Consider the following 20,964-nt stretch of genomic DNA (forward strand, 5'->3'; position numbering starts at 1 on the left):
TTGATCTTGACTCTGCAAATCAAGAAAACTAAAATGTATTTCTTTTACTTTTCCCAGTTTTGTTTTCTTTCTACAAATGGCAAAGACGTTAGAAGGATATTTGCACTCTGGTTAATGCCTCTGGTTTTTAGCATGTCAAAAATCAGGAAAGTCTTATCCAATTGACTTCAAATTTGTTAGAAATATTCTAACTTGGCCCCAGAACTAACCTACCAGTTTTGAGACCAATACTCCATTGTTGTTGTTTTTTCTGGGGAGGGGTAGATGACAAAAGGCAGGCTCATAATGAAAATTCAATTGCATTGCTAACAGTGGACTGGCTCCTACCATTCCATAAATTATAGTACGGAATAATCCTGCATTGGCAAGATGATGGACTAGATGGTGTAATAGGGCTAACTTCTATCATTCTGCATGGCAGGGACTTTGGCCCAGATCCTCAAAAGTATTGATTTCAATGGAAGTTAGGCATATAAGCACATTTGAGGATCTGGACCCTTGTCTCTCCTTAGATCTGTAAAGTGCCATGCACCCCTGTGGTGCCACAGAATTAAAATATTTTAAAAATGAAATACTATGTGTCTGGTGGGATTCCATTTTCCCTGATTTTTCACAACAAAAATATTATTAATTATTATTATTATTTGTATTACAGAAGCACCTAGAGGGCTCAGTGAAGATTGGGGCACCATTTTGCCAGGTGTGGGACACATCCAGAGACATTCAAGCCCCAAAGATTTTATCATCTAAATAGGCTGGACAGACAAAGGAAATATTATTTCCCCCACGTTACAGATGGGGAACAGAGGCCCAGACTGTTTAAATGACTTGCTCTAGTCACACATGACGTCTATGGCGCAGCCAGAAATTTATCCCAGATCTCCTGCGGCTCAGCCTCGTACCTTCACTATAAACCCCTCTGTCTGTTCTGGAATGCTCTCATATTCCTTAGCATGACTAACAGAATGGATTCTAGGGGGCTGATTGTAACTGTGTCGTGATTCTGAATAACCTTGTGTCGGTCGAGTGGGGAGGAATGGCCTTGCCCCCCATGAGGCCTTTCCCTTCACTCAGTTCCAGCTTCTAGGGTTTCAGAAATTGAAAATACTGCATAAGTGACAGTACCGAACAATATTGAAGGCACAGTGAAAGAGAATTTTATGCTATCCCAGTTTAATGGCTGGTGCTTTTATTACATAGTTTGTATGGTTACAGAATAGTGTGTGCAGATTTAATGCCTGGGTATTGTAATATCCAAGATGAGGATACTGAACATTCTATTACGGTATAGTTAGGACATCAGTTTATTTTAAGTATCCGCTTCTCCTTGTCCCCTTCCCTTGTGTTGATGAGCTTTTCCTGATCCTGGAGACTGGTAGCTATGCAAGGCTGCCTCTTATAACTGAAAAAATGAATCACCTGTCTTCTTCTAGCATCTTCAGGGTTCAAAACACTTTATAAACATTCATAAAACCTCAATGAGACTTTATTATTATCATCCCTATTTTCCAAATAGGGAAACTGAGGAACAGAGAAGGAAGTGGCTTGCCCAGCATATCAGTGACAAAACTGGGACTAGAACCCAGGAGTGCTAGCACTTAGCTTCCACTAGGCCACACACACTGACTGCTTTTAACTGTGGGTGCCCTTTTAAGTGTGGTCAGAATTGGCATATGGTTCATTTCACTGCAAATTGCCTCCATATCTCTCAGTGTACAGCTGACTTTAGCAAATACAGCTTCAGTAGCCTTGCCATTCCTCTTCATCAGTGTTCTCGGCCAGATCACTCCTCGTCCCAGCCCTGATGCCATAACTGCTGCTTGGGACTGAGGAGAAAACTCAGCCCCCACTGGGAGCAGAGTCAAAGAGACACTAAAGAGCAGAGGAGGTAAGTGTAGGGCCAAAGTCTCTTAGGAGAGGCCCAACTGTTGTGATGGGTTCTTCCTGATCATTGATGAACCCAGAGTTGAATCATGTCGTGGTGCTGTCACTGAGCTCTCTCCTAGCTGAAAAAGAGCTCAGAATCACTGCAAATTGCCATCCAGAGAAACAGTCTTGCTACTATCAGGCAGTGGCAGAACAGAGCAGATTAGCGATCCCAGTCCTGTCTCCTCTCTCTGACAATGGTCAGTGAAAGTTGCTTCTGCAAAGAGACTAAATCCAGCACAATGCACCTTCTTGGGCTATACTGTACTGAAAGGAGACATTTCCTCCTGACCATATAACCTGAAGTATGAATATGGTCCCTTGTGAATTTCATAGTCGGTAGCGTAGCTGTGGATGCTATTCTTTATATAAGAGCCATATCAGCTGTTCCCCTCTTGCTAAGCTATTTGTCACGGTGATTCTCTGTGGCAACAAGTACCACAGGGTTTTTTGCATCGGATCCATTACAGGCATACTGCCTTTTCACTGGCATGGTGCCCTACAGTGTTTATATTAAAGGGAAGGGTAAAACCAGCATGCTGCGGTCCAGCACTCAAAACAGTAACACATCAGTTTCTTAGACTCAGTTTTAGTGAGGCTTTTGTTGAACATCACAGTCAGCAGGCCCAGATGTATTGGTATCAGGATTCTTTTGGGCATCCAAAAAAATACTTACATAGCACTTTTATCGTTTTACCAACCTTAGCTTTAGTTAGCCCTCACAACTACCCAGTGAGGTGATCCCCATTTTACAAATGTGGAAACCGAGGCACAAAGAGGTGGCAAGATCAGGGTCAGGACTCATAAATCCCTGGCTCAGACCATGAGAACATGGCACTCTCACTCAACATTGCATGCAGAGACCCTGTTTGTTGCTGCATCTGGACCTGCTATGCTCAGATACTATGGGTGACAGGCACCAATTTAAGAACCTAGCTAGCTACATGAGGGGTACCTAATCATGGCAACTGGAAGCCGCTTTGGACATCACATCCAGGTGTAAGTCTTTATGGTAACTGAGCCTTCTGGGTATTATTTGCTAGGTGAAGAGAAGGTGAAAGAGAATCTCTGGCAGGCCTAACAAAAGTCACGCTTCAGTCACAGATTCTATGACCTCAGGGACTCATGTTTGATTAGAACAGGAACCTAGGCCAAGGAGCATGTGTTTGGAGTCTCTGTTTAAAGGACATAATGCAGAGGACAAGGCAATGTACCTCTTTCTCAGCAAAGCAAACAACAGGTGTTTTGAGCCACCTTCTGCTAAGATCTTGGCCTCCCACAAAGTGTAATTTTAAAGTCTTAATTGATTAAAGTTTTCTGGAAACCTTACGGAAGGAGAGGCAGACAGGCCAGCATATTAAATAGTGATATAATGCTTTCTTCATTAGGTTTCTCTAGGGGTGAGGGTAAGCGTAATCTCATCAGGGTTAGACGTTTATCTCGAGGCAATAGCACGCTGCAGCCTTCATGCACTCTACTTCACACGCCACGCTGCTGATTAAAATAAGCAGACATTTCTGCGAGGTGAGTGCCATTTGAATTGACAAAGTGGGATTTTTGCTATGCAGTTCACCCGTAACGTGGCCCTTCCTAGACTTTGAAGGCAACGGCTTCTTGCCGTAGGGTCTGAAACTAACAAAGCTGAGCAACATGAGCCCAGGGCTCCCGTTGGATCCCTCATCAAAGACAATATTAAACAGCGCTGCTTTCAGAACTACTATTCTGGGCCACTTGGGCGCTGAAAACAGAGACAAGGAAGTTATCTTTTGCTACCGTAGCCAGCTGCAGCTGAGAGGGTCTTGAGAGAAGCTATCTTCTTTTAATGGCTCTCCCTGCCTGTGCCTTTGCAGAACTCTTATTAACTGGACTAGGTTTCTAAGGCTTGTCAAATGAATTCCTGTTCCTCCCCCAGCGGTTTCTCCAAATGTCTCCCTGTGCACATTAGGAAAGTCCCTTTCCTGGATCATTCACCCCACCTGCACAGCTGAATGCTTCTCCACTTTTTCTGCCACCAGCTCTGGAGACCCACAGCCCGTCACTTGAGAAGTACCGCTCTTCCCAGTGTGGGTCCGTGGCTAGAGCCCTGACTGGAGAGTTCTGAGATCTGAATTCTAGTCTCAGCTCTGCTACTGACTTGCTGTGTGACCTTAGGCAAGTCACAGCCTTAGTTTCCCCCTCTATAAAATGGGGAGATGTTAACAATGTTTATCCACCTATATTAAAGCCCTTAAATGGTACATGAATGAAAAGTGCAAAGTACTAATATTATGAGAGATGAACTGACAGGAAATTCACTGAGGTTAGTAGCAGCCATGGCAGGAGGAAGTGTCTGTGTCTCTGTGTGTTGCATGGAACATCTGATGCAGCTGTAAAGGACCCTGCGACTACCCACAGTGCAAAGCCAGCAGGTTCCTTGATTAACTGACATATAACTGCACCTGAGATCTTTTGCATTGTTCTTTCAGGACTGCAGAGTGGGTATTTTTGGCTCCCTGATTTTTCCAACTGCTCACTGTCAGCTGGCCAGGGGGGTTGTTTCAGAAGAGATGGGGGGGCATGTTAGAGGCATTTGCACATTTGGCTCGAGAGGGGGAGGAAGGAGCAGATGCCCGTGAGTGACTGTGAAATGGGAAGACTCCAGAGAAGGAAAGCTTCACAGAACAGCAACAGTGGGGGATCCCCTTGATTGAGGCCTTGGTTTAAATAAGCACATTGGGTAATGTTCTCCCTTATTTCTTACTTTGAGGTCAGTGATTTCTAGGGTGGGATCAGAATTTCAAAGTGGAAGAAACAGGACACCCCTTGGGATGTGAGGAAAGGGTACCCTGGCAGCATCAAGGAGGTCTGCCTTGGTGAAAGGAAGAGGATGTTCCATTTCTCCCTCTCCTCATGCAGGCAACCGTCTTCCCTCTCCCTCCTTTCCACCCTATGGATTTGATTCTCCATGCCAGAGAAGGCTGGTTTAAGGGCCTTGAGTAGGGGAAGGTCAGAGGGAAGCCTGGGGAGGGGAAGCTAGGGTATTAATATAGGACAGGACTTAGGACGGAGGATGTGCACATGTCCTCACCCAGTTTCACAGCTCAGCCAGCTGGCAGCTCATTCAGGCCACCAGTCTGCAAAGGGGTTATAAAAACTGGGACAAAACACCGGTGCTTGTAAAACTGACAAAGGCACCACGTCAGGCCCAGGAAACAGGAAGGTATTTGGTTTTCAGGTGCACATGTGCACCCTAAGAACACATGTTTTTCAATGTAAGCCTCATATCAGGGTTTCACTACCCTGGGATCATGAGTCAAGCATAGGCCACAAGCCATTTCCTGAGGCTTATAAAATTTCCCACCCTATCTAAGCTTTTTTTCTTTTTTTTCTTTTTTTAAAAGAAGTATCTAATCCTTGTGGTTGTGAAGCAAAGCTTCTGGATGTAAATAGCTGCATTATTTAGGTTTATTGAACATCCGACAGTGGGGAATGAACAGTTCATGGCATTTTCAGTGAAGCTGTATGAATGAGACTTTCTGCTACATTTTTAAATGTGAAATTATCAAAATTTTATGCAGTGTCGACTCTGGCCATATATGACGCAGTGAATGGAATACACTGTTCTGTTTTGTAAGGTGACTCTCACTGATTTGCAAGGCACAGGTGCTCAGCTTACGTGTAAAGAGGGGCTCTCTCGCGGTCAGTCCTTGCAAAGGCTACCTGGTTCTGCGAATCAAACTGGGCACTTACCTTTTCATGCATCCTCGCCAATTCTGTAGGTTCTGCAGGCTATCCTATAGCCCTAGTTATACCTGTGCAATCCCACTGCCTTACCTTAGGCCCCCAAGGGAAATTCACTCCATCTGCATGGCATGTGAAATTTCCTCCCTTGGGAACACCTCCAGCATGAAGGCCAAAGTGGACAAAGGTTTCATGTGAACAGCAGTTGAACATGGATCAGTTGCTCCTAAGAGATAGGCCTCTATGTCACCCTCCGGTGTTAGTTTTAACAGCTCAGTCATTCTACACTGGAACCAGGCAGGACTCTTTGTTTAAAAGCCTTGCAATTCATTTACACTGCTGCTACTCCATCTGCTGCACCTCTGCCCAGGGCTGTTCCACCCTTTACTGCGGCTGTTTACTGCTGGAATATTGGGAATTCTCCTGGCCAGCTGCTGTCTCCTCTTCATCTCAGCTTGTTGAGCCACTAGTCATATTAGTAGTGCCCCCAGCTTGTCCAGCTGGGTCACCACCTGGCTGCAGCTCGGCAACATGGAGCTTATACTACATCTTGCTCCTTAGCTTTGGCAGCCTGGGCGCCGTTTTGTATCCGTGTGACACACAGATCCTTTGGAGTAGCTCATCAGTGGCTCCATCGAGCTTTTGTTCTCTCCCTTGGGTGGTCAGAAGTCATGCACAATGCTTCCATTGGGCTGCTTAGCTTTTGATTTCAGTTTTATGCTGTTTAGCACCTAAGCTGAATCCCACTACAAACACCATATGTCAAAGACTAGTTGGTTTATAACAATAAGACCACTCCAGGCAAGCCAAGGTCAAAACCAGAATAAAATAAAATGCATTTATCTTTCCCACAATGGGTAAAGGAACCAAAACAACCCCACCACCACACACAAATAACAAGCCATCAGAAGCAAAGAAAGAACTTATTCAGGCTAGTGATATGCTTACTAACCAGCCCTGGCTTTAAGTACCTGTTGCAAGGCTAGTCTCCCTCCCTTGAATTGTCTTGGGATATATTGTAGCTGGGAGTGTGTTTCCCAGCGTGGCTAGACAGACACACAGGTAGATGTGTTTCCTCCTTCAAAAAGCTGACATTCCCAGATCGTGAAAAGCCTTCTTCTTTTGCCAGTCACTGAGAAAAGCAAAACAACTGTCATCCTTGACTCCGTTTCTCCCCACACCCTCTTTTCTCATTGGAGAAACCAGCCACAAAACCAGCACCCTCTGTGCCTGACCAAAGCAAGGGGGAATTTCCTCCCCTGTGCAGTCCAGGGGATTTTGTGGTTTTACCGCAACAAGGCGGAATTAGTGATGTTTCACCTCTGATCCAATCCAAGTGAAGGGCACGTCTTTCCACACACTTCCAGCAATGCAGGCTCACTTTGCAGCTATCTCAAGTTCCTGTGCACACACATGGGATCCCAGTGGATTGCTATATTAAGCCACAGCAACTCCAGAGGCATTCCCACAGTGCAGCTGTAACCCGCTGTTCAGCGTGCATTCTTTGCTCCCTCCTCCCCCTTGCTGCTCCATAGAGGATATGAAACTGTTACATCCCCAGCTTCAGAGCCTGGTTCTTTGGCTCAAACTGTAGAGACTCATGCTTTTAGCTCTGGAGGTCTCTCACTAGCCAGCCAACATTAGGGTTGCCAATTGTCTAATGGCACAAAACTGAACACCCGTTCCCCACTCCTTCTCCAAGGCCCTGCCCCAACTCACTCCATACCCTCTCCCTCCATTGCTCACTCTTTCCCACCCTCACTCACTTTCACTGGGCTGGGGCAGGGGTGCGAGATGGGGGTGACGGCTCTGGCTGGGGGTGCAGGCTCTGGGGTGTGGCCAGGGATGAGGGGTTTGGGGTGCAGGAGGGGGCTCTGGGCTGGGGCAGGGGTTTGGGGTGTGGGAGGGGGTTTGAGGTCCCAGCAGTCCTTACTGCAGCTCCCAGGAAGTGGCTGCCAGGTCCCTGCAGCCCCTAGGCACATGGGTGGCCAGGGAGGCTCCACGCACTGCTGTCGCGCCTGCAGGCACTGCCCCTGAAGCTCCCATTGGTCGCAGTTCCCGGCCAATGGAAGCTGCAGATCTGGAACTCAGGGCGGGGGCAGCACGCAGAGCCTCCTTGGCCACCCATGCGTCTAGGGGTCACAGGGATCCGGCTGCCACTTCTGGGAGCCGTATGGAGCTAGGGCAGGCAGGGAGCCTGCATTAGCCCCGGGCCCCTGCTGCGCCGCCGACTGGACTTATAACAGAGCCACTAGGGTCCCTTTTCAACCAGGGATTCGGGTCAAAAACCGGACACCTGGCAACCCTAGCCAACACAGCAGTCATTACACCATGGCTTCCCAGGCTGCTGTCACTGGACCCGTTTGGCCAAAGCTCAACAACCAAAGTCACCTGTTTAATTTCAGGGGGTCACTCACAATCCAATTACTTACCTGGGGGTGAAGGAGGCAAAAAACAACTGATAACATCCCCCAGAGACAAGCTTAGTGTGTCTCCTTCTAGCTTCGTCATATGGAGGCTCCATTTTTGGCTTACTCACCAGGTCAACTACCTCCAGATTACAGAGGGTCTGTTTTGATCTCAGCTCCTGTGACACACAAGAAGTGAATTCACACAAATGAATTCAGCCACATCACTGCTGGCCTCAGACTAACTATCCCTTTGTCCAGTTACCCGCTTAGAAAAATGATGGGATAAAGGAGGGGAGAGGTGGGGATATATGCATATCACACGGTCAGGGTGGGACATTAGTTAGAATTTCAGCTGGTCAGGGATCCTGGAGAATAGAGTGCTGACCATGAGGTTTCACCTCAAAGGTGTCTGGGGTCATCCTAGACGTCACCTCCACCCAACTACCTAGTAGACTGAGGATCAATGGCCCCTCACAGTCATTTTCAGCTTCCACTAAATGAAAGAGGGGGGTTGAAACCAAACCCATGAAAGCTAGTATCTTACTTTAGTGACCGTAGTAAGAAAGTATCCAGGGGTTCTCAGCCCCTCTCCAATGTCTTCCTCACAGCAGAATAATATAATACAAGAAAGAGAAATGATTTAAAGACAAGCAATGCACTTATTTTCCAGATTGGGGGAATTTGTTCTGGTTCAGTAAGTGCATAGAAATTAGTGATTGCGTACGAATCTATTAAGGCATCTAGACTATCTCCCGAGAGACCTTTGCAGGATTGTTCCGCACAAATTATTCTCCAGGGCTTTGCCCAGTCTAGTTTTAAATGTCCCAGATGATAGGGCTTCGCTCATTTCCCTTGGGGAAACTATTCCACAGTCAAATACATCTCTCAGTGCAAGATAATTTTTTCCTTCCCAGATTTCCTCTTTTCTTAATTTTGCACCATGATTTCTAGTTCTGCTTCTCAGGCCACCTGAAACAATCCCTCTTCCTCCTTGGGCTTCACACTCTCCGATACACAGAGATCATTAGTACATCTCCTCTTTAGTCACTTGGCCAAGCTAGCCATGTGTTTAGCTCTTTAAAGCTTTCCTCATAAGTCAGGTAGTCCCTCCAGCCCCTTAATCGTTTTTGTTGCTCTTCTCTGAATTCACTCTAATTTTGTTTACATCTCTCTGGAATTGAAGTGCCCAGAACTGAACATAGTAAACAACAACCGCTCATTATCTGGCTAGACGCTAATTCCAGCTATCAGAGCACAGGTGCTGTACACACACACACACACACACACACACACGCACGCACGCACACACACTCCATGTATTTAGGTGCCAATTGCGCTCATATTTCCCTGAAGGAGAAGTCAGAGCTTCCTCAGATTAAATAAGTTCCTAACTGTCGCTCCAGATCAGAAATGAATCAGAACGCAAACCCCCTCTGGACATTTCAGAAAGTTCATAGGCGAGTTTTTGTTCCATTTTCATACAGCCCTGCAGTCCCTGGTCTCTTCCAGAAGTGGAGACACTCCAGGCCCTAGGCACATGAGAACCCCACAGCTCCATTCCTCTGGTCCCACCTCTCACTTAGAGTGACAGGGCCTCCCTGCCCTTCCAAAGAGGCTGAGACTGTAGCATAGGCTCTCTTACTCTCCTCAGGAGCATCAGATGGGGTCCCTTCTCCACTCCCCACCTCTCCAGGCAAAGCAGGGATGGTAGCAGGGGTGTCTTCTTTAATATTTACCTCAACAGCCCGCTATAGCTGCCTGACTGTAATAGACCTGGCCACCCCATCTTCTTCAGCCACACAAAAAGCCATCATCTGGGGTGGTATTCGCAGAGGGGAATCTGGGCGTTAGCACTTGTCTGTGATGAATGGAACAGTTCACCACTTCCAGAGCTGTTGCTGAAGGCTGTCTGCAGACTAGATAGGTTACACTAAGTTCACATTTTCAACCTGATCTTCATAACCATATGAGCTAGAAACGTATTGATATTTTTGAGTGAATGTTGAGATTTGGATATATGGCTCAGGAGCTGAAATAGCTATACTGGCAAAAGTGCAGTTTTGCTGGTATGAGTCATTTTCACACTAGGAGCACTTCAAAGGTGTAGTATACAGGTATAGCTATGCCAGCAAAGCACTTTTAGGGTAAATTTGGCCTTAATTGTGCACCCATTGAACTATACAGGAATACTCTCCACACATACCCCCGGCATACTCCCAGCAACCATAGTTATTAACACACGCCTACTGTACAAGCATCCTTACCAATGGTGACCACACACACAGGCATCATGCATATTTTAATACACACACACACACTAACCCTCTCCCTCCATCTCTCTAATCCACTGCCTGTGGCATGCACCCTTCAAAACACAAGAGAAGACTCATTCAAACGCACATAGCCACGGCTTCATACCAGACGTGTGCAAACACATGCACACTCCTGGATCCATGCGTAGGAATGCATGCAATCACTTCATGCACTGCAGTATACTTACAAGACACAAATGCGTGTGCACACACCCACACGCTCAAAGGCAGATACACACTCATGTGCATTGGAACATATCTATACAAGCAAAAATCATAGATGCTCCTTTGAATACGTGAGAGATGAGTGCATGTGAATCCTCACCTGCAAACACATTGACCAACATACACACACAAGTGTATGGCCACATGAGCCTTTTTACAAACACCTGAAGGTTCTGTGCACTGGGCAGAAGGCTAGTACTCAGTAAGGCTTTGAGTCAGCTCTGCCAATAACTTGTGGTGTGGCCTTGGGTAAATCACTTAGGGCCTAGCCATATGCAGGTGCATGAGCGGGAGGGTACGAGGGAGGATATTAATGGTTATTGTCCCAGTGGGTTGTAAGGATTAAGTGGTTCCAGACTGCAACCCACTACATACAAGTGCTAAAGGGCAGAGTGGGAAACCTGTGATTACTCACAAAGGCATTGCACCCTCACACCCGGACGGCTGTGCACTGATACACTATTCATTTCCCTGCTGGAAACTCCATGGCTGTTGCCAGTGCCTTCCATTTGTCTCCTTGTTCATTCCCCCCTTCATCGCTCACATTCTCTCTCTGTCACACACCCTCCACAAGGCAATTCTTCATTTTTTATAGAAATGACAAAAAATCTAAGGATCGTTTTATTTAAGAGAGATTCCCTCCAGCCCTGAAAGGAACGAGGAAAGAGACTTCCCCAAGGTCAGCCAGAGCCCAAGCCCTGCAGAGAGGAGTTGATTTCAAGGACAGGCTGGCTTCAGACATAGGAGTTAATTTAGGGTGGCTCTAATTGAACAGGAAACTCACAAACTCCAATTTTTGAGGCCAAATCTCCATCTATGTCGCCCTCGATTTTAGCTAAACCCTTACCTTAAACTTATCTTCAGATCCAAACACCTTATCCTAATCACCAGCCCCAGCTCTGATCCCATCCCTCCAGCCTTAACATGAATGTCCCCATTTCCCCTCAAACCTGGACTCCTACCCTTGAAATCCAACCTATAGAATCCAGTAACAGCAGCACTACAAGCCAGCCCCAAATCTTGGCCTGGGCTCATGAATGAGTGGGAAAGAGGGGGAAGGAAGATACTTTTTCCAGTGGAAATAGTAGGGCAGGATTCTTCCATAGAGCTTCAGGAAGCACTGGGGTACAGCCCTAAGAAGGGGGTAGGTCCAGGCCCATCAGCCAGCTGCCTGCATATGCTGTAAAACCCATAGAGTTTAAAGCCAGAAGGAACCATAGGATCACCTAGTCTGACCGCCAGTATATCACAGGCCACTAATACCCTCCCCCCTGCACACTAAACCCAACAACCAAACTTAGACCAAAGTATACAGCCCACAGAAATTATGTACCACAGCCAGAGAATAGGAGGGAATGAAGTGCAACAAGACAGAGGCCCCTGCAATGGCAGGGAAATTAAGTGAGATATACCCAGCTACTCCTGGCAAGTGATCCACATCCACATGCTGCAGAGGAAGGCAGAAAGCCCCAACGTCCCTATCAATCTGGCCTGGTGGAAAATTCCATCCTGACCCCACATATGGTGATCAGTTAGATAGCAAGCATGTGAACAGCACACCAGCCAGCCAAACCCCTAAGAGACAGAATGCTTGGTGCCACCTCAGAGCCCTGTCCCCCACCCTGCCCAATGTCCCTTCTCCAGACATGGCCATCCCTGATGCTTCAGAGGAAGGAAGCATCAGCAAGCCCTAGCCAGGGCAAACTCTGCTATGGCTCAGGGAAGCAGAGGTGCACCCTTCAAAGCACTTCCCTGCTTCTTTCTGCATGAGTGGGATGGGGAACCTTGTCCTGGCTGGACAGGATACATGCTCCAGCCAAGGCAGGACTGAGCTCTGAATATCAAACATCAACCTCAAATCTCAACTCTTCCCTTGGGCCATAACCCTAATAATTCACCTTCCTCTGAGCTGCATTAAGGCAAATGGCATAGAACAAAATCAGGGCATTACCTCTCTTTCTTCACCCATTTGTATTTGCATCACTAATTCCCAGAGTCCCCCCTGCCCCACACCGGGAGGGCCTCTTTCTTTGCCTCTTCCCCCCACCCAGAGTCCCCTCTGCTCCACTCTTCACATAGAAACAGCCATACTGGATCAGACCAATGGTCCATCTAGCCCAGTATCCTGTCTTCCAACAATGGCTGGTGTCAGATGCTTCAGAGAGAATGAACAGAACAGGGCAATTATTGAATGCTCCATCCCCTCTTGTCCAATCCCAGCTTCTAGCTTAGGGGCACGCTGAGCATGCGGCTGCATCCCTGACCATCTTAGCTAATAGCCATTGATGGACTGATCCTCCATGAACTTATCTACTTCTTTTTTAACCAAGTTATACTTTTGCCCTTCACAACTTCCCCTGGCAATGAGTTCCACAGGTTGACTGTGCTTTGTGTGAAGAAGTACTTCCCTTTTGTTTGTTTTAAACCTGCTGCTATTAATTTCATTGGGTGACCCCTGATTCTTGTGTTATATGAAGGGGTAAATAACACTTTCTTATTCACTTTCCCCACACCATTAGACCTCTGTCCTATCCCCCCTATGTCATCTCTTTTCTAAGTTGAATAGTTGCAGTCCTTTCCCCATATGGAAGCTGTTCCGTACCCTTAATCAATGGGAAGGCTGCCTTTGTACCTGTCCTTCCATAGTGTTCCCGTCCTACACTGGGAGGGGCAGTCTCTATCTCTCTCCCACCAGAACCCCACCCTACCCCACACTGGGAGGGAGAACTCTCTAGACTGCTCACCCAAAATGCTATCCATTCTGCCCTCACCATTTTCTCTTCTCATTGTCAGCGCTGGACAAGATGGTCTGTGTTGTGACTGATATTTTTTTTTTCTCCTGGACAAAACGATAACAAGGAGTGTGCTTCATCCATCAAAGCGATTCCCTGGCTGAGTCTGAACAGCACATGAAATCACAGCACATTCTTCTTTAAGGAAAAGGGAACTTCTTAAAGAGGGAGAATTTGCTGTTGGGTCACTGAACTCAATCTCCTGCCACTGGCAGCGTCTCCCAGAAAAGGGACCCCACTAGTAAGGTACCTGACCAGTTGTGCAATGCTATCTGTGGGTGGCTAGATATATTCCACACAAATCCCCATATGCTTCCCTGAAGCACAAGTTTTCAGTACCCTCTTCAGCTTGCTCTTCAGCTAGTTGTATTCATGGTCATAAAATCATCCAGCCCATTCCAAAACCTAGTCTCAGTAACCCCAGTGACTCTCTTCCGGCAGGGAGTTCTGCAGGTTTTCTATAGGCCCAGTGGAGAAGACTTCCCTTTCATTGGCTCTTAATCTCACCATAGCACCCTTTGTTCTCATTTTACAGCATTAAGCAGGAGGGATGGACTGATCCCAGAAGTACCCTGTCTCTGCCAAATAAGCACCCTTCTCATTCACCCACCCACTCAGCACGCCCCCAGCACAGCTTGATTGCTCAGAGAACTGCATCCCATAGAAAGGGCCAGGCTTCCATTCCAGTGGTTATATCTAGCCCTGAACTTTGAAGTTCACATCAGAATGAGCCTAGCTCTCATCCAGTCACCTATGTGCAGAATCTCACCTCCCCCAATGAGGGTTAATCCCATCCCACTGCTGGATTGCAGAAGTCCGGGGTGGGCGGGAGGGCTGCAGGAGGTGCTGCTGTCACAGGACAAGAAGGTTCTAAAGGGCTGCTTCTCCCATTGATCAATGATGGTAGGAGACAGGGGAGAAGTAGGAGGTGCTGGAAAGGAGTGTTTCAAGAAGCCCCTGTTGTTTGTGGGGTGAAAGGAAATGCAGGTGGTGGCTCCTTTAAGTTGTTTACTCTCTTGCCTGAAGCCCCAAGATACAGGAATGCCCCCAAGGTAGAAGGGCAGGGGAGAGCAATCGCTGTGTGACCCTAAGCATGGGGACTGACCACCCCAGCCCCTGTGTAAGGGGCAGGGAATGAGAAGGTCCCGTGCCCTCGTAAACCCATGCTAGTGCCAGAGACCACCTGGCTTTTTGTTCCCAGCACCAGCCTCAGAGCCTGCCTGATGGCACTTGTCTCAGGACAAGGAGAGGGGAATTAGAGCCTGAGAGTTGGAGCAGGCCTCTGTTTGTCATAGTAAAGCCTTCAGATGACATGACTGAGAGTGGCGGTGTATAACTGGGGGAGGGATTGGGTCATTACTGGGGTGGTAGTTATTGTCTATATCGACAGGTTTCAGAGTAACAGCCATGTTACTCTGTATTCGCAAAAAGAAAAGGAGTACTTGTGGCACCTTAGAGACTAACCAATTTATTTGAGCATGAGCTTTCGTGAGCTACAGCTCACTTCATCGGATGCATACCGTGGAAACTGCAGTAGACATTATATACACACAGAGACCATGAAACAATACCCCTTCCCACCCCACTGTCCTGCTGGTAATAGCTTATCTAAAGTGATCATCAAGTTGGGCCATTTCCAGCACAAATCCAAGTTTTCTCACCCTCCGCCCCCCCCACACACAAACTCACTCTCCTGCTGGTAATAGCCCATCCAAAGTGACCACTCTCTTCACAATGTGTATGATAATCAAGGTGGGCCATTTCCAGCACAAATCCAGGTTTTCTCACTCCCTCACCCCCATACACACACAAACTCACTCTCCTGCTGGTAATAGCCCATCCAAAGTGACCACTCTCTTCACAATGTGTATGATAATCAAGGTGGACCATTTCCAGCACTAATCCAGGCTTTCTCACCCCCCCCCCCCCGCCCCCGGGGGAACACACACACACACACACACAAACTCACTCTCCTGCTGGCAATAGCTCATCCAAACTGACCACTCTCCAAGTTTAAATCCAAGTTTAACCAGAACGTCGGGGGCAGGGGTAGGAAAAAACAAGGGGAAATAGGCTACCTTGCATAATGACTTAGCCACTCCCAGTCTCTATTTAAGCCTAAATTAATAGTATCCAATTTGCAAATGAATTCCAATTCAGCAGTTTCTCGCTGGAGTCTGGATTTGAAGTTTTTTTGTTGTGAGATAGCGACCTTCATGTCTGTGATTGCGTGACCAGAGAGATTGAAGTGTTCTCCGACTGGTTTATGAATGTTTTTGGTCACTTTGGATAAGCTATTACCAGCAGGAGAGTGAGTTTGTGTGTGTGGTTTTTGGAGGGGGGTGAGGGAGTGAGAGAACCTAGATTTGTGCAGGAAATGGCCCACCTTGATTATCATACACATTGTGAAGAGAGTGGTCACTTTGGATGGGCTATTACCAGCAGGAGAGTGAGTTTGGGGCGGGGGGGAGAGGGTGAGAAAACCTGGATTTGTGCTGGAAATGGCCCAACTTGATGATCACTTTAGATAAGCTATTACCAGCAGGACAGTGGGGCGGGAGGAGGTATTGTTTCATGGTCTCTGTGTGTATATAATGCCTTCTGCAGTTTCCACGGTATGCATCCGATGAAGTGAGCTGTAGCTCACGAAAGCTCATGCTCAAATAAATTGGTTAGTCTCTAAGGTGCCACAAGTACTCCTTTTCTTTTTGTGTATACTGAGTTACAGTGGTCTGCGGGTGTTGGGGCAGGGCTAGAGCAAACTCATGGGGTTTGACTGAAAAATCCTTGTTTTCAGTACTCAAATAACCAGCTTTTTCTGCCTTCTCCCCCCATTCAGTGTCTGCAAGTAAATTCAGCTTCACCTTGGGCCTTGCACATCTTCATCACTTAAGGGAACGTAAACCAGCTGAGAGAGTCGTTATCTCGCCAATACAGCCATGTGTGGGGAGTGCTCCCTGATTGCATTAGACACACTGAAAATAACTAGAAAGAAAAGTATATCCAAGGAAGTGGGGAAAGACTTTTCCCTTGCCTCAGTGATGCACAGATACTGCACAAACCCATCATGTTCACCAGCAAACAGGCACCACAGACTAACACATATATGCCATGCTGTCACACCCCTCCACCACCATGCTACACTGGCTAATGAAATATCTACTGACGAAGCCCATGAAGATAAAATGCTGGCAAATAAATCAAGACACTGAAGGCTGTGCAGATTTGAGGGCATGGTGTGGTCCAAGAGTCAGCCCCATGGATTCAAACCGGAGTGGGGTGCTGGGGAGCATGGGAGCTGTGTGCCTCCAGCTCAAACAGGGCAGTGGGGCCGAGGCAATGCATGGCAGAGTTTGTAAGAGCCCACTTTGGGAGCACTGGTTGGCACCAGGGGAATGCGGGGACATAGGCCCAGCCCAGCCTGAGGGTGAGGTTCAGGGAGAACGGGAGTCCTATCCTGCCACCAAGCAGAAGCAGAGTAGCACCCAGCACGGGAGTGAGGAGAGTGAAACTCAGTGCAAGGCTGCAAGCCTCGAGCCCTGACAAGGGGAAAAAGAGCAAAGCCCCCTCTCCATCCCCATGCCCCTGAGCCCAGCCAGGCAGAGGGGACATTCAACCTGTTTCATGTACCCTGGCAAAGGCACCAGAGGAGACAGCCTGTGTGAGTCACTTGGCACTGTGCAGTCCTTAGCTCTCCTGCCAGCCTCAGCTGCGATCCCCTCTCCCTCCACTGCCTGCCATTCGGTCACAGCTTGGCTGCGCCCCACAACATCAGCCCAGTTCCCTTTTGCTCTCAGCTCAGTCGCCTGTGGGAGAGTGGAACAAGGGAAATGTCACCTCTATATACACATATGCCCCTAGACAGACCGAGGGGGGCAGCCTGTTTTAGGGTGGCTCAAAAAACGTCAAGCCCAGTTAGCTAGCTGTCTGCAACATGCAGTGCTGGGATGGCGTTTGGAAGCCATGTGAGGGGGCATTCCCTGTCCAAATCAATACTCCAGTACTCTAGAGTAACAGCCCCACACAGTCACTCTTGCCAGTGTTACTGACACATTCTGGGCTCATTACCATTGAATATTGTGGAGTGCAGCATTTTTCCTTTTAACCGCTTCAGCACCTTTTGATTTGCTCACCACAGCGCCCTGCCTCTCCTGGGCAGCCCCCACAGCCTGCCTTCTACAGGCTCTCACTCCCTGAGGACTAGAGATGTAAATTCCATGGCTGGCTTTCAGATCCGCAAAACTGGAACCAGGAGTGGCTCCGATCTCTGTTCCAGCTTATCCAAAAGTTTGAAGGAGGGAGGAATTGTAGTTGTGGTCCCAGTGTTAGCATTGTTCTCTCCCCCTCTCCAGAGGATACATGGTAGCTCAGCGTTCAAAGGGTTAATTATCTCTGGCCACATCAGGGAAACACACAGTTTAGGGGTTTGTGCAGTTGTTATGTAACTAGTGCATGGGAACAGGTTAAAGGATAGTAGCTCCCAAGCTTAGCATGGATTGTGGTGGGAGCCACAGGACCAGCGTCACTGCAAAAGGTGAAAGCAGCTCCACAACTATGCCAGACTCAGGATCTCCAGGTCACTGTTCATACCACCTTGTGTACTGGAAGCACCGTATGGCTCAAGCACCAGTGGCTTTAGTTGGACAATAAGCATCAGGGATAGAAGGAGGTGTTTGGAATCTGTGTGAATTGGCAGTGTCCGTTTTCCTTGATGGGTCCGTGCCAGTTCTCCCAGAGCAGAGGGACACTCAAGCCAAGCCATTGGACTGCACTGCTCACAATGGCTACGCATTTATTGGGGGGGGGAAATGCATGTGAGTGTTGAAAAATTCTCCCTCCTCCCTCAGAAACGGGCACATGGGGAGAAGAAAGTGCCTGTTTCCCAGTCCAGAGCTGAGAAAGTGTGAGGCTGAGAGAAAATCTGTGAGAGCATGGATGTGTGACACAGTGAGTGAGAGAGAGTGTGAGAGAGAACAGTCAGATAACGTGTGCAGCAGAGAGAGGGGAGGCGTATGGGAGCAAGGGCATGCAACAGGGGTGGGGAAAGAGTGAGCCTGTGAATGTGAGAGACTGTGTTAGTATGTCTGAGAGAAAGTGTGCAGAAGGGAGGGAGTTGGTGTGGGGTTTCTGTGGGTGCTTGATACAATGTGTGAGACAGAGGGACAGCATGTGCACAAGTGTGAGCTAGGGAGAAAAGAGGGACAATGTATACATAAGCAGGACAGGGTGTCAGAGTGTGACAGAGAAGGTGTGTGTGAGAGAGAGAGACCCAGAGCAAGAGATCATGTGTGTGTGTGTGTGTGAGATCAAGTGCGTGTGAGGCAGCATATGACAGAGAGTAGGCCAGACATACAGATAATAAAGAGCATGTATGTGTGTGTGCAAGAGGGGTGCCGCCTGGTAGATAAGCATGTGCACAAACCAACAGTGGTGGTGAGATGGATCACGAGTGTGTGTGTGTACGCGAGTGAGAGAGAGGACTATGGAAGTGAGCATATGCAGGGGTGTGACACTATAGGAATTGCATGTGACGGGGAGATAGAAGTGTGTGTGTGGCACAGGAAGCTGGAGTGAGTTTACACACACTGTATGTTATATTTATGGGCATGTGTGTATGTGTGATTATTAGCATGTTTGAGTGAGTGTGTTTCTTGTGTATGAAATGCAAGTCCGTGTAGGGGGGCAGAGTGTGTGTATTAGTTTGTACATACTGTACAGTATGCATTCACTCTTAACCCTTGTTTACAGAAAACCTGTCTAAACCAACCAAAAATGTCTCTCGTCCTTTCAAACTACATCCTACTTACACTTAGCTCTATAAGCACGAAACCCAGCTGACAGTTCCCCACTTGGCAAAACCTAATACCCAGAGCATTTCCTTCTCCCATCTCTGCCTCCCCCACTTTTTTTTCTGAGGGTGGGGAGGAGGCAGTGTTTGTGTGGACATACCAAAGAACCAAAAAGGGCCCTTCTAAAAACTTAACAGAGATTTCCACAGAAAGGCGCATCAGCACTAGTAACCCAAAGTGCCAAGCAACGCAGGCTGCGTATGGAAGTAGAACAGGGACACCCAGCTCCATCCAGCCCCTTCCTTTGCTGATTCCCCCACTCCCAGCAGTCCCCTGCAAAGAACACAAACCCAACAGCAAGTCAGGCACAGGAGGTGTCCTCTAAACAGAGGATTCACCAGCAATAATCTCTCCTTGGCTTTTATTTCCTGAAGGAGGTGGAGGATGAATTTAAATAGATACATCTCCATGTTCCAACTTGTCCTCAGTTCATCAGCCCCAAATCAAACAAGGGGGTTGGGGGAGGCATTAAGAAATGAACTCATCACCTACCTTGCAAGGAGAAGAGGGACAGGAAGAATCCCAGCACCCAGATGCTGTGCAGCCAGTAGGTCCTCATGCTTCTGTCTGTCTGTCAGTCTCTCTTTCTTTCTCGCTCTCCTGCTCTCTCGCTCTCTCTTTTAAAAAAATAAGATGGGATTCTTGTCTCCTTTCTTTCTCCCCGGGCTGTGTTCTAACAGCTCGGACAATCCAGTGCAGAGAAAGCTGACCCACGACGGCCAGATTCCCAAATAACCTCACACTCTCTCCTTCAAGTGATGGAGAAAGGGGGCGGGGGGCAGGTTAGATGCTTGTCGTAGCCTGCGCTGGCTGTAAACACAGAGAATCTCTCTGTCGCTCTCTCTCCTGCAGCTCCAACTAAATGCGACTGCACTTAAACAAGCAATGCCTTATAGGACAGCGCTCAGAGCAGAAAAGATCTCACCTCTGCCCCCTAGTGTTGCCAGTCAGACCATTTTATACATATTATAGAAATATGGACACATCATCGAATGTACGTCTCAGATCATGGGTGCTTGGACTATGTAGGGCTCACTGCTGCTCCGGGCTCTTACCAGTGGTGTGGGGGAAGTTACTGAGCAAAGGGGGAATAATTTCCCCATCGATACAACAAAGATAGCAGTAGGGCTGATTGGATTTCTCATATCAGCCAGTAAAGTTCTGCATTATGAACTCCAGCACAAAGGGCCGGCTCTGCTAGTGTCACTACAGTGGAGGCCAGTGGGAGACTCAGGAATGCTGACTGTAGATACAGAGATGCTGATGCCCCCAGGAAATGTTTGAAACACTGGGCTACATTCATCCTTGTTGGAACGCCATTGCCTGTAGCACACAATATCACCAAGGACCAGCTGGGCCCATTCTGTTAAGAAAATTCTGCTTGCAAACATTTTTTTTTCAGGAGGTGTCCCACACCTCCCTGCCTCTTCTTTGTTTTGTTACTGAAAGGTATTTCCATGGCACCAGCAACTTTCCTCCTAAGACTTTACTGGCTCCAGCTGCTTATCCCCCACCTGTTAGTCTCAAAACCGTTCACAAAAGAAGGCATCTTTTCCCAGCTGAGGAAAAAGCAGCAAAGTGATTGTGTGACCTTGAAGAAACAACTCTGTGGTAGAGCGAGGATCAGAATCCAGGAGTCCTGGTTCATCTGCCCATGTCGTGTCATTTGGACCATGATGCCCCCTTACACTTGTCTCCGTGGCAGCCCATTCTGAGGTCACAAATCGAG

The 20,964-nt window shown here is 47.8% G+C and overlaps 1 protein-coding gene across 1 annotated transcript in view; it reads right to left on the reverse strand.

Moving 5' to 3' along the window:
- Positions 1 to 20,084, reverse strand: part of LSAMP (limbic system associated membrane protein) — a 1,353,981-nt gene extending 1,333,897 nt beyond the window's left edge. The window contains exon 1 of the mRNA XM_073308901.1: positions 19,728 to 20,084. Within this exon, the coding sequence (XP_073165002.1) occupies positions 19,728 to 19,794 (67 nt within the window). The 5' untranslated portion in view covers positions 19,795 to 20,084. The remainder of the gene's footprint in view (positions 1 to 19,727) is intronic.
- Between the last annotated feature and the right edge of the window lie 880 nt (positions 20,085 to 20,964).

The sequence above is a fragment of the Lepidochelys kempii genome, chromosome 1 (genome assembly GCF_965140265.1).
Source record: "Lepidochelys kempii isolate rLepKem1 chromosome 1, rLepKem1.hap2, whole genome shotgun sequence".
Lineage (NCBI taxonomy): Eukaryota > Metazoa > Chordata > Testudines > Cheloniidae > Lepidochelys > Lepidochelys kempii.